The following is a 12634-nucleotide window of genomic DNA, read 5'->3' on the forward strand; positions in this document are numbered from 1 at the left end:
AGCCCATCCTGTCAGCCATTTCAAATCCTCACATGGAGAGTGCACCTTCTTGATTTTTCTATGCACATTTCCAAGAGTAGGACTCTGAACTGGAGTATGAGGGAGACGAGGGGAATGAAAGGCAAATAAGACATTTTCTGCTGCATTCGTTTCGTGAACTGTATTAAGTCCCCACCCCCTAGTCAAAAATATTAAGTTAATAATTGACAACATTTTACATTTTAAGATGCCCAGTTTTGCCAAAGACCACACCACAGTCAATTTCTAGCTTACACTACTGATTTACTTTAAAAACTCTTAAAGTTTTTTGAAGCATGCTTTACATGTATAATATACACGTCTGTTGACTTATGAAGAGTTTCATAAAAGTATGACTAGTGTTTACATTATACAGTGGATGACTATGAAGGTATAGTAGTAAATTTCATATTTTCTACTTACCCAAATGTAGAAGTTAGGTAATAGGATAAGTAATGGGTGCAGGTAAATAGCAGATACTTTAAACCAGCACTGCTCATTCTTGTTCCTGGGTATCTACCACCCTGGAGAGCTCAGATCCAATGTAACACACTCTAATAATCAATGCATCTGAAAACCTTCATTACCTGGATCAGGTGTGTTTGAGTAGATTTGGCGATAAACTCTGCAGGGTGGTAGATTTCCAGGAAAAGGATTGGACAGCCGTGATTTCAACTAATGAATGAAGTAAAATAAAAACAAGATCATTGAAGCAAGTAGATAGCAGGATGCTCAAAACAGTAAAGAAAACCGCTAGTGATCAGAAAATGTCAATAACAGGTAACTAAGAAGCAGTGGAAGATTTTAACCAAATATTAACTGTCATTAACTTAATAATTACTCAGTTTGGCAAGTATTCACAAATATAGTTGCTTATTTAATTCCTGACATTATATAATAGACTGTAAATTGTTATTTTTAACAATGGACAAAAGTACATTTCCTACCTACCAACAAGGATAAAATGTGTCATTGATGCAAAGCACAATAGCATGTTCTTGTGGAAATATCCCCAACTGTATATGTATATGTAACTGTATATACCATGCAGAAAAAATAAGTAAAAATACTGCATAGACCAGCAAGAATTCAGTGTTGAGCCATGTTTTTTTTTTTTTTTTTTTTGGTCTGGAGCTGGTTTAAGTTGTCACCAAGCATGATCATCCAGCAGTATCCAAAAAACATAACATATGGTGGTTTTGGTGAAAACTGATCTATGCTGCTTTTTTGAACAGGGTTTTCCCTTAACATTTGACCGATAAATAACAGGTGCCTCTAATTCAGAGTGAATTTTGTTTTCTATTTAATTTTTGTGTATGTATATGTGCTCTTACCTGTCTTCTTTTATTTTATACTGACATTAGGAGAGAGAGGGAGACTGGAACCTGGTGATGCTGGTTACCATGGCGGCAGCAGCGGTTTTGCTTGTGCCCAGTTTGACCAGAGCTTTTTCTTGAGTCTTGGACAGGAAGTGACTTCATACATCAACTTCAAAACTTCATTCTTGTCTGTTAATATTCGAGGTGGCACACAAACACACACACACACACACACACACGCACACACACACACGCACACACACACACACACACACACACACACACACACCGATCTTCCATGTAAAAATTGGATTTGGACACAATACTGTAAAATGGGAGACCATAGAAACACAACTGCCTCAAAGTCTAATGCTTTTGTTCTTTGTCTTCTTGTTCTAGTTGTGTACTTATCTTCAGTTCAGATTTATTTTTTAATGAATGCTTAGACTTTTTGCCTTATTTTTGTCTCTTTAAACACATTTCTCCCTTTATTTTATGGGTTTGTGCATATATACTACAAATTAATTAGCGTTATTTCTTTGGATATTCTCTTGCTTCAGTTCTGTAGCTTTTAAGATGTGTTTGTGGCAGCATGTGATGTGTTACTTATCTAAACTCTTCCACTTTTGTTACTTGGCAGATCATGCTGGTGAATTTGTTTTATTAGTCTTTTACTGTAATTAATTTTATCACAGAAAGCATACATTCTTCCAAAGTATGAATCGTAAAGTTCCACCAAAACTGTATAATTGTACTGAACTTGCATGTAGCCTGACACAGTTTGCAAAATTGTGATCATTACATAACATGAATTGGATTAATTTTGACATGTATATCCATCCATCCATCCAACCATCAATTGTCTATCTGGGTCTGGGTCATGGGGGAAGCAGTCCGAGTAAAGAAACCCAGACTTCCCGCTCCGTAGTCACCTCTTCTAGGTCTTCTGGACGGATACAGAGGTGTTCCACGGCCAGTCAAGACATGTAGTCTCTCTAGCATGTTCCAGGTCTTCCCCAGGGTCTCCTCCCCGTTGGACATGCCTGAAACACCTCGCCAAGAAGGTGTACAGGAGGCATCCAGACCAGATGCCCGAACCACCTTAACTTTCTCCTCTCAGCATGGAGGAGCAGCGGCTCCACTCCGAGTCTTTCCCAGATGTCCGAACTCCTCACCCTATCTCTAAGGGAGAGTCCAGACACCCTGTAGAGGAAACCCATCTCAGCCATTTGTTCACACAATCTCATTCTTTTGGTCATTACCGAAAGCTCATGACCATAGGTGAGGGTTGGGGGTAGACTGAATGGTATATCAAGAGCTTTGCTTTTTGGTTCACCTCCCTCTTCACCACAACAGACTGGTACTGAGTCTGCATTACTGCAGATGCCGCACCGATCCACCTATCAACCTATCTTTCCCTCACTCGTGAACAAGACCCTGAGATACTTGAACTTGACACTTCCGTCACCTGGCTATGCAGAGAAATTCTGTCCATAAAGGTTATGAACAGAATCAGTGACAAAGGGCAGCCTTGATGGAATCCACCCCCAACTGGGGACCAATTTGATTTACTACCGACAATGCAAACCAAACTCCTGCTTCGTTAATATAAAAACTGGATAGCTCATAGAAGAGCCCATTACCCTATACTACCAGAGTGCCCTGCACAGAATACCCCAAGGGATAACGTCGAATGCAGTTAAGGTCAATAATTCCCCACCCCCACCACATACAGTGCCCTTTGGTACCTGTCAGCTGCCTCTGGAGTCTTAAAAGCCAGCCAAGCACAATAGGACTCTTTCTTCAACTTGACAGCCTCCCTCACTCGGGGTGTCCAATATCGGGTGCGAAGATTGCCACCATGACAGGCACCAACAACCTTTCGGCCACAGCTCAGTTCAGCCTCCTCAACAATGGAGGCATGGAACATGGCCCATTCAAACTCCATGTCACCAGCCTCCCTAAGGATGCAGTCAAAGCTCTGCCAGATGTGGGAATTAAAGATCTTTCTGACAGATCTTTCGTAGCAAATGTTTCTGCCAAACGTTCCCAGCAAAATCTCAACACACGTTTGGGCCTGCCAGTTCTGTCCGGCAACCTCCTCTGCCATCTGTTCCAACTCACCACTAGGTAGTGATCGGTTGACAGCTTAGCACCTCTCTTCACCCAAGTGTCCAGAACATATGGTTGCAGATCCGACGATATGACTATGCGGTCAATCATCGAAATTTAGCCTAGGGCATCCTAATGCCAGGTGTACTTATGGACACCTTTATGCTTGAACATGGTGTAATGGATAAACAGTGACGAGCACAGAAATTCAATTATTGAACACCACTTGGGTTCAGATCAGGGTGCTGTTCCTCCCAATCATGCCCCACCAGGTCTCACTGTCATTGCACCACATGAGCATTGATGTCCCCCAGCAGAACAATAGAGTCATCGGAATGAGCACTGTCCAGCACCCTTCTAGGATCTCCTAGAAGATTCAAAGCTGCTGTTCAGTGCATAAGCATAAACAATAGTCAGAGCCCATTCCTCAACCCAAAGGCGCGGCAAAACTACCCTCTTGCGCACTGGGGTAAACCCCAATGTAGAGGCGCTGAGCCAGGGGGCTATGAGTAAGCCCACTCCTGCCCTACGCCTCTCACCCTGGGCAACTCCAGAGTGAAAGAGCATCCGTGTATGTACCAGTGCATCTCAGTAAATTGGGATATCATCAAAAAATTAATTTATTTCAATAATTAAATTCAAAAAGTGAAACTCATATAGATTCATTACAAACAGATTGATCTATTTCAACTGTTTATTTCTATTAATGTTGATGATTATGGCTTACAGCCAATGAAAAATTAGAATAATCAACACAAAACACCTGCAAACACAAACACCTGTTTTCCGAAGCCTTTAAAATGGTCACTTAGTCTAGTTCAGTAGAATACACAATTATGGGGAAGACTGCTCACTTGACAGATGTCCAGAAGGCAGTCATTGACACCCTCCTGCTGTATCCAAGCATATTAATGGAAAGTTGAGTTGAAGGAAAATGTGTGGTAGAAATAGGTGCACAAACAACAAGAATTGTCAATAAAACGCCATTCAAAAACTTGGGGGAGATTCACAGGGAGTGGACTGCTGCTGGAGTCAGTGCTTCAAGAGCCACCACACACAGACATATCCAGGACATGGGCCACAACTGTCGCATTCCTTGTGTCAAGCCAGAAACGTCTTCCCGGGGCCAAGGAGAAAAAGGACTGGACTTCATTTGGACTGCATTTCATTTGGAAATCAAGGTCCCAGAGTCTGGAGGCAGAGTGGAGTCCAAGCTGCTCACACAGTCCAAGCTGATCGAATCTAGTGTGAAGTTTCCATAATCAGTGATGGTTTGGGGAGCTATGTCATCTGCTGTTGTTGGTCCACTGTGTTATATCAAGTCCAAGTCATCGCAGCCATCTACCACAAAATTTTAGAGCACTTCATGCTTCCTTATTCTGACAGGCTTTATGGAGATGTGGATTTCATTTTCCAGCAGGATTTGGCACCTGTTCACACTGCCAAATGTACCAATGCTTGGTTTTATTAACACAGTATCACTGTGCTTGACTGGCCAACAAACTCGCCTGATCTCAAGAGGAAGATGAGAAACACCAGAACCAAAAATGCAGACAAGCTGAAGGTTGCTATCAAAGCAAACTGGGCTTCCATAACACCTCAGCAGTGCCACATGCTGATCACCTCCACGCCATGCTGCATTAATGCAGAAATTCATGCAAAAGGAGGTCCTACCAAGTGTTGAGTGCATATACTGTACACACTTTTCAGTAGGCTAACATTTCAGTATTCAAAATAATTTTTTTAACTGGTCTTATATAATATTCAAATTTTCTGAGATAATGGCTTATGGGTTTTCTTTGGCTGTAAGCCATATTCACCAACATTAAAAGAAATAAACACTTTAAATAGATCAGTCTGTAATGAATCTATGTGTGTTCCACTTTTTGAATTACTGAAAGAAATTAACTTTTTGATATTATAAATTATTGAGATGCACCTGTATATATAATAAAATAATGTATAAACCTTCACAATTTTAATGTTTTCAAGTGGGATAGATATTTTTGTATTTATGTTCAATCAAGCAGAAATTAGTGATTGAAAAGACATAAAACTATTTTTGTATACAGCTAAACTGCAGTGCATACTCCAGTATTTCTTTTGAGCAGCAATACCGGATGGTAGCAATTAACAGAGAATATTATATTTTTTGTTTGTTTGGCGAAAAATACAGTTCAGTCTATGGGAAATTTTAAAATAAACATTTTTGTTGTTTTTTCTCTGTAGTCCAGAACACAGATTTTGTTTCTTTTTTAAAAACCATGTGATAGAGATGTAGGATTTTGAATCAGAAATCAAGCAATTGGAGGACACTGTATATTTAATTCCCTTAACTGTATAAACTATTGTATAAATGGCTTCTTATACCTCTCTAATATTAATAATTTGCATAAGAATGTCAAAACACTAAATAAAATCAAGCCACATCAGGCAACAGGTAACAGGTAACTTATGGATGGTGATATCTATATATTACATATTTTAACAGTTTTAGAGAAGAAGTGATTTCTGCACCATTCACCCAATACAGATACACCTTTAGGCTGATTTTAGGCTGATGGTCTGCACTCTATTTCACAGTCATTGTTTCATTTCAAATAAATTATACTGTAGTTTTCAGCCACAAAAACTGTAACTGTGTCACTGACCAGTTATTTGTAAACTATACTGTATATTTAGTTCAGTTATAATATTGCCAACATTGTAGCTTGCTTTGGTGCCTGACTTAAGGATTATTATTTACCTAAAGACAATAAAGCATGCATTTAGTTTTACAAACAGTGTGTATAGTCATACGATATGACCTGTAAAATTATCCTCCTGAAGTTTGACTAGTGCAAGTGCAAATCCACTAGCTTTATCTGAAGTATGCAGCTACATATATAAATATGCACTTTTTGTATTCAAATGTGTTTATGTTGGACTAACACTGGTCCTGAAGCATAAATAAATGAGCAAAAATATTGCTAACAACTCATGTTTTTTTTCCCATTTAGCATTATGCTAATAACATTATGCTATTTGGTGACCAAAAGCTTCCATTTGTTAGCCACTTTAGAATGTTTTGTCAAGCTTTTGCTTTAATGATCTTGACATTAAAAATATAATATAAAGGGTCACTGATCCAACAATCAATCTAACACTGGAAATTAGACTGTGCAAGTTTTCAGAAATCTGAAAAATGAATGGACATAACAGCAAGGTTTTCAGTGTGTTAATGATTCTGTGCCTCTTTTGAAACATTGCTTTACAGGGTGGAGGAGATGCCCTGAAAAAATACGTTTGATGCTTTGCTGTACTTGGGTTAACTGAATTGTGCCTAGGTTGTTGCAGTGTCTTCCAGTGGACAGATTCACACCTGTGGATAGATTTAACAATTTAGACATCAATGCTAGCTTAGCTGGATGTATATTGTTGTATTAATGGTTAATGATTTTATAGGTTAGTGCATGCTACACAAAAGCTTTTTGAATTAATTCTTTATTTGTACATTATTGTAAATAATTCAGAAGGTATTCAGGCTTGGGGAATATACTGTGAAACCTTACAATCTAAGTCTCCTTGCAATCACAGAGCTGTTTGGGATTTATATGGGTTAGAATTAATGAAATACAGCTGGGACTCTAGGCCTGAGGGTATTTTCTTGTTTTTCACTGTGAATTTGCATGCAGTTCTGTAGTAGCAAACATAATTGTTTTTTTTTGTTGTTTTTTTTTGTATTATATTCCTACAGATAGCATTGAACACTGGTGTTCTGGACAATGCATGATTCAGTTTGCCTTTACTGAAATTGCTGTTACAATTCCAACTGTACTGCAAGTACTTATAATTCTTTAACTCTTGTGCGTGCATTTTATGGGCTCTCTATTCTTGCTTGTGCTATGATGGTAAACCCACTCAGTGCTGTGAAATTTCATGTGGCAAAGGAGACAGGGTGGGAAGTTCAGCACATACTGGGGTTGTGACAGTTGATATTTGTAGGTGCAGCATTATTTGGGAAACAATTTTGGATTAAAAATGCACTAGTTCCTCCATAGCCTAGGACCGGATTTTATCCCAAAATGTAAGCATAATGTAGTATTTTCCAAATTGCACACTTTTGCAATACAGCATCAAGATTCTCAGCACTGCTCACTGAACTATATCTCACAATTATTAACAAATACATCATTTAAAAAAAAAATATTATTGTTATTTATTCTTGTCAGGAAACGCAGTCCCATTGTGACATAATGAGAATGAGAACAGTGTTATTGATGCCCCTCTCAATTTAATGGGATGATTGTAGTCAGTCTGACTGTATAAACCCATATTATGCCTGCTGATCAAGAATTTTATTTCAGCCAGCATCTTTTTGGAATCACATCCTTCTACACCAGATTTTTGCCTGCACCCAGTTATCAAAATATCATAGCATGTGTTTGCCACTCCCTCACGGGCCTGAGCCAGTTTTTTATACTGTAATTCTGTGCTTGCCTATCTCCAGGAAAGTAGAGCCCTATATGTATTTATAAATTATTACTGATGTTGAAATAAATAGATAAATAAATTTAGAAATTGCTCACCCAATTTATTTAAAAACCTGACTCACATTTACAAGACTTCAGTTGTATTAAAACCAGTAAATGATAAATTTAAGGTTAGTTAAGGCAAATATTGCCATGAATAACCTGAAAAAAAATTATGTTGGCTTTCACAGCGTAAAAGTGTGTAAATAAAACAAGGATTTAAGCATAGTTCACATCATAAAGCCTGTTACAATATTATATTTTAAACTTAATTTGGCTGGTGATAATGTATTGACTTGTAGATAGGGGTATTTGTGGAGATGCTGTTGAAACTGTCTTTATGTGGCATAACTGTACTGTATGACATCCCTGACATGGTTACATGTTGTTATGCCTTCACAGGTAGTTTTGGTAAAACAAAAGATGAAAATAAATATTGAAACTTTAAGTATTTGGTAATCTGACAGTACATTTTGTCAATTATGTGAAAGAAATAAAGTAGTTTATCCATTCACTTTTATTTTCAGTGCTAATTGTTTATTGTCTATTATTGTCTATTACTGTCTATTACGATGTTCAGAAATACACCAAAAGCCATAACATGAAAATTACTTGCTTGTTTCTACACTCACTGTCCATTTTATCATTTCCACTTACCATAAACTTAAAATAAATATGCAATTTGTATTTCTACAGTTAGAGAATTTAACCCATCTTTCGCGCTGAATAGTTTTATTTATTTATATTTTTTTTGTTTGCCCTCTTTTACCAGATTACTTCTACCTGACCACCACAGAGTAGGCAATATATGGGTGGCAGATCATTCTCAGCAATGCAGTGGCACTGACATGGTTGTGATATATATATATATATATATTTTTTTATAAATGTGGCGATAAAGGCATCCCCTCACTTAACATGTATTCATGTTCACTTGTCAACATAAACGTCTTGAATGAAGCCTAAAACTGCATAACACGCTACAGCACCCTACTTACAGCAAAGCATGGCAAAGCTACAATTCATTTTGTCAGCTTTATACCTCAAATTAGAACACATCCACAAAGCTCTGGTTTATTTGTGTACACTCTGTGTCCTTAGTGGCACCGTGTATGCACGAGCTAGCAAATGACTCAGCGAGCAGAGCCATGCTGGGAGCTGCAGTGCAGCCATAATTTTAAAGCAGGCGTTGAGCGCTGATTTCCTGAACAATAGCTGGCCCCAAGTATTCGGGTATTTAGATATTTGTTCGTTGGGTATGTATATTGTTTCTAATTCTGAGATTCGGATATTCAGTTTTTTGGATAAATGTGGTTACAAATAAAAGCAACACTCCACCTTATTCAGGCTCATTAGCATAAAAGTCTTTGTGCAAATGAAGCCTAAAACTCAGTCATATAAAACTGCCTAACATGAACCTCTGCTCAAACTGGTTAAATCTCTGTGCCCTAAGTTAGCGAGCTAGTTAGCAGGTGAGCGAAGAGCTGGGAGTCACAGACATTAAAGGGAAGGGAGGGACAGACATTAAAGCAGGGGTAGAAAGCGGATTTTGTTAATGACAACAATGTACACCACCCCACTCCCCAAATATTTTAATATTCTCAGAATATCCTGGACGAATCTCCTAAGCCCTAAAAATGGTATTCAGGACAGCCCTACTATAAACTGACCTGAGGTTCTAACTGAAGAGTGAGGACCTTAGTCATCATCCACAAAGGTTCTCAACATAAGTTCGTGCACAAAGGTTACATAATGTAATCTACACACCTCACAGGAATGGTTTCCATTATGGGAGTCTTGTCAAAAATGGGTCCATACTCTTTTTTAATAAACAAATTAATATTAATTGTTAAGAAGTATTAATAATATTATATTAATATCAAGTTTTCTCATTGTTTTGTCAAGGTCTCATGTTTTAAAAGTGTTTTGATTTCCTGTCTGTCTCAATTAGCCATGCCCCACAAGTGTGAGCTGTTAGATTATGATTGTTACTGTTATTTTAGTTTGTGTCTCAGATATCGTTTTGTTATTCTATGCCTGCGTATGCTCATTCTGAGCATCGTGGTGGTGGGCTCGGGGACAAGAGAACTGAAGGGATTTTCTTGGAGTGAACTAGTAGACAAAGGGCAATGTCTGTCATGTCAAACTTTCCTTAGCACAAAGCCGCAGCTGCCTCTGGGACACACATTTCTTCAGAATCTTCTTACTTTCCTTGTTTTTTTGCTACTACTATGAGGGCACACTAGCACTGGGACCTAAGTTTTGGAGGAAGCTGCAGAACTCTCTTGACACCGGAAGCTTTGGAGCACATTGTGACATGACTCAGGAATAAAAGAACATGTTTCAGATAATGCTGAACCCACCAGATCATGATCAGTTCACAGCTCAGCCTCCAAAATATATGGCCTCAGATCCGAAGACATGACTACAAGGTTGGTCATTGACCTTTGGCCCAAGATGGTAACAAGTCCAATTATGAGCAACCTTATGTTCGAACAGGGTGTTTCTTATGGACAAACCATGACTAACACAAATCCAATAACATCACACTGCTCAGATTGACAGGTCTCTAAGGCCAATCAGTGCTCGGCGTGGTTTACGTGTCACTTGACTGATTGAAACCATAAGCAGGCAGACACTAAAAAAGTACCTGGTTCCAGGGAAAAGCAAGATATATGATTATAAATACCTATTTTTTGTATTACTTACACAATCAATATTTAATTGCTCATATTTTTGCATAATATCCCCATAAATGAATTTAAATTATGGAAGATTTTGCCTTGCTTTACACATTTGATTATATATATATTTCATGTTCTGGGAAACATTTTTTGCACACTTTTTTTAGCTCTTCTGCACCCCACCCCCCCAAACACACACACAATTATTTCACTTTATACAACATTTTTTTTTTCTGTTTTAATGATGTATATTTGTGTCTTAGAATTTCAAATTTCCATTTCATTGGCCTTAATAATTTCTCTACCCTATTATTATATCATTCACAGAGAAAATATCATAACCTACAAATACTTAAAATTCATTGCAATCATTGTAAGAAAAGTTCAAGTAGAAAAAAGTTGTACACAACTTCTCCGTCTATGGTATATTTAGCATGGTGCTGCTGTAATGTACAGGCATATAAATATGAAAGCCTTAACAATTTTATTTAACGAAGTCATCTTAACTAAGGTAGTCCCCAAAATTATACACAGCAGTTTGTATTCACTAGCGATGCTGCTCAGATGGTTGGAAACTATCAGAACCCACCCCCCCCCGGTAGTTTTTAGGAGTCCTAAAAATACACATCAGTGTAATTGGGGGTCGCTGCCAATCCCGCCCCCGCTTTCGCCTCGTCCAATCAGGCACTGAGTATGTGTCCTTATCGAGATCAGATCAGACACACAGTCACAAAGTTACCCATCCCACATTTGTATATGGTCATGATGACAGCGGCATACTATGAAGTCATCTGGTCTTACGTGAGTCCGAGGGTCTTTGGTGTTTTTTTAAAGCCCTGCCTGACCGATTCCTTTATTTAAACCATTCAAGAGTTGCTGGTGGAGCCAACTTCACTCCAGCGCCACCGTCGTTCTTTTCTTCGCTCTGTTTTCTCTCGTTTCAGTGCCTTCAAAACTTTACTTCAGAGTTCGCGTCTTGGTGTAATCCCATAGTCAGTATTTGGGACATAAAGAGGCCTTCCAGATATTTGTCGCGAAGATTTGGCTTGGGATTCTTTCTATTAATTGCCTTTCTCATTCGGCGCTGTTTCTAATGCGGCGTTTTCCACCAAGAAGTCATAAAAAGGAACAACCTCGCCGTTTTTTTCTGTCTTTAAACTCCCCCCCCCCCGTGGTAAGGAGACAGCGCGTCGGCTTTCAACATTAGAATTTTTTATTTTTTATCTCGCGCTTGGTACAGCCCACCGCCTCTCGACAAAGTTTTACACACACACACACAAACACACGCGCGCGCGCGCCTCGCCGATTCTCGTATATAAAGGGGGCGCGCGAAAAGGCGAAAACATGATGAGCAACAACGCGTACTACGAGCCTCATTCCCAGCCTCTGCCGCCGCAGCAGCAGGCCGCGCTTTACTATCAGAGCTCGGAGGACTGCGCCGAGGCAGACGAGGAGATGCCCGCCACCGAGAAGGACCTGGCGGAGGACGCGCCCTGGAAGAAGATCCAGCAGAACACCTTCACCAGGTGGTGCAACGAGCATCTCAAATGCATCAACAAGAAGATCGGAGACCTGCAGAGGGACCTCAGCGACGGGCTTAAGCTCATTGGTCTCCTGGAGGTGCTGAGCCAGAAGAAAATGTACAGAAAATACCACGCTCGGCCCAACTTCAGACAAATGAAGCTGGAAAATGTCTCCGTGGCGCTGGAATTTCTAGAAAGGGAGCACATCAAGCTGGTCTCCATCGGTGAGTGATCTGTAAGGAGGAGCTTTTCCTGCAAAAGAGTTGAGAGAATTGGCACTGATTCCACTTAACAGCAGGGGGATACTTTGAAACACTTTGCTGGCAGACAATCTCTTGCCTGTAAACTGTCAGAGAAAAGAAACTGTAGAGGTATATTATTGTCACAAAAAGTACAAACAGTCTAAGTGTACCTCTAAAAGTTAAACAGTGGTTTTAAAGCCCAATTGTGTTCCCTAAAGGTACAAT

The 12634-nt window shown here is 39.2% G+C and overlaps 2 protein-coding genes across 7 annotated transcripts in view; both read left to right on the plus strand.

Moving 5' to 3' along the window:
• The window catches only part of ccdc136b (coiled-coil domain containing 136b), a 70409-nt gene extending 61946 nt beyond the window's left edge, over positions 1–8463 (plus strand). For all 4 annotated transcript variants that reach the window (XM_066667993.1, XM_066667992.1, XM_066667991.1 and 1 more), the window contains one exon: positions 1383–8463. Coding sequence is in view for 1 of the 4 variants with exons in the window: in XM_066667994.1 (XP_066524091.1) it covers positions 1383–1475 (93 nt within the window). In the remaining 3 variants the exon portion in view is untranslated. The remainder of the gene's footprint in view (positions 1–1382) is intronic.
• Positions 8464–11884: 3421 nt separating this feature from the next.
• Positions 11885–12634, plus strand: part of flncb (filamin C, gamma b (actin binding protein 280)) — a 132754-nt gene continuing 132004 nt past the window's right edge. For all 3 annotated transcript variants that reach the window (XM_066667997.1, XM_066667996.1, XM_066667998.1), the window contains exon 1: positions 11885–12391. In XM_066667997.1, coding sequence (XP_066524094.1) covers positions 11989–12391 — 403 coding nt within the window. In that variant the 5' untranslated portion in view covers positions 11885–11988. The remainder of the gene's footprint in view (positions 12392–12634) is intronic.

Source organism: Hoplias malabaricus, chromosome 4 (genome assembly GCF_029633855.1).
Source record: "Hoplias malabaricus isolate fHopMal1 chromosome 4, fHopMal1.hap1, whole genome shotgun sequence".
NCBI classification, from domain to species: Eukaryota; Metazoa; Chordata; class Actinopteri; order Characiformes; family Erythrinidae; genus Hoplias; species Hoplias malabaricus.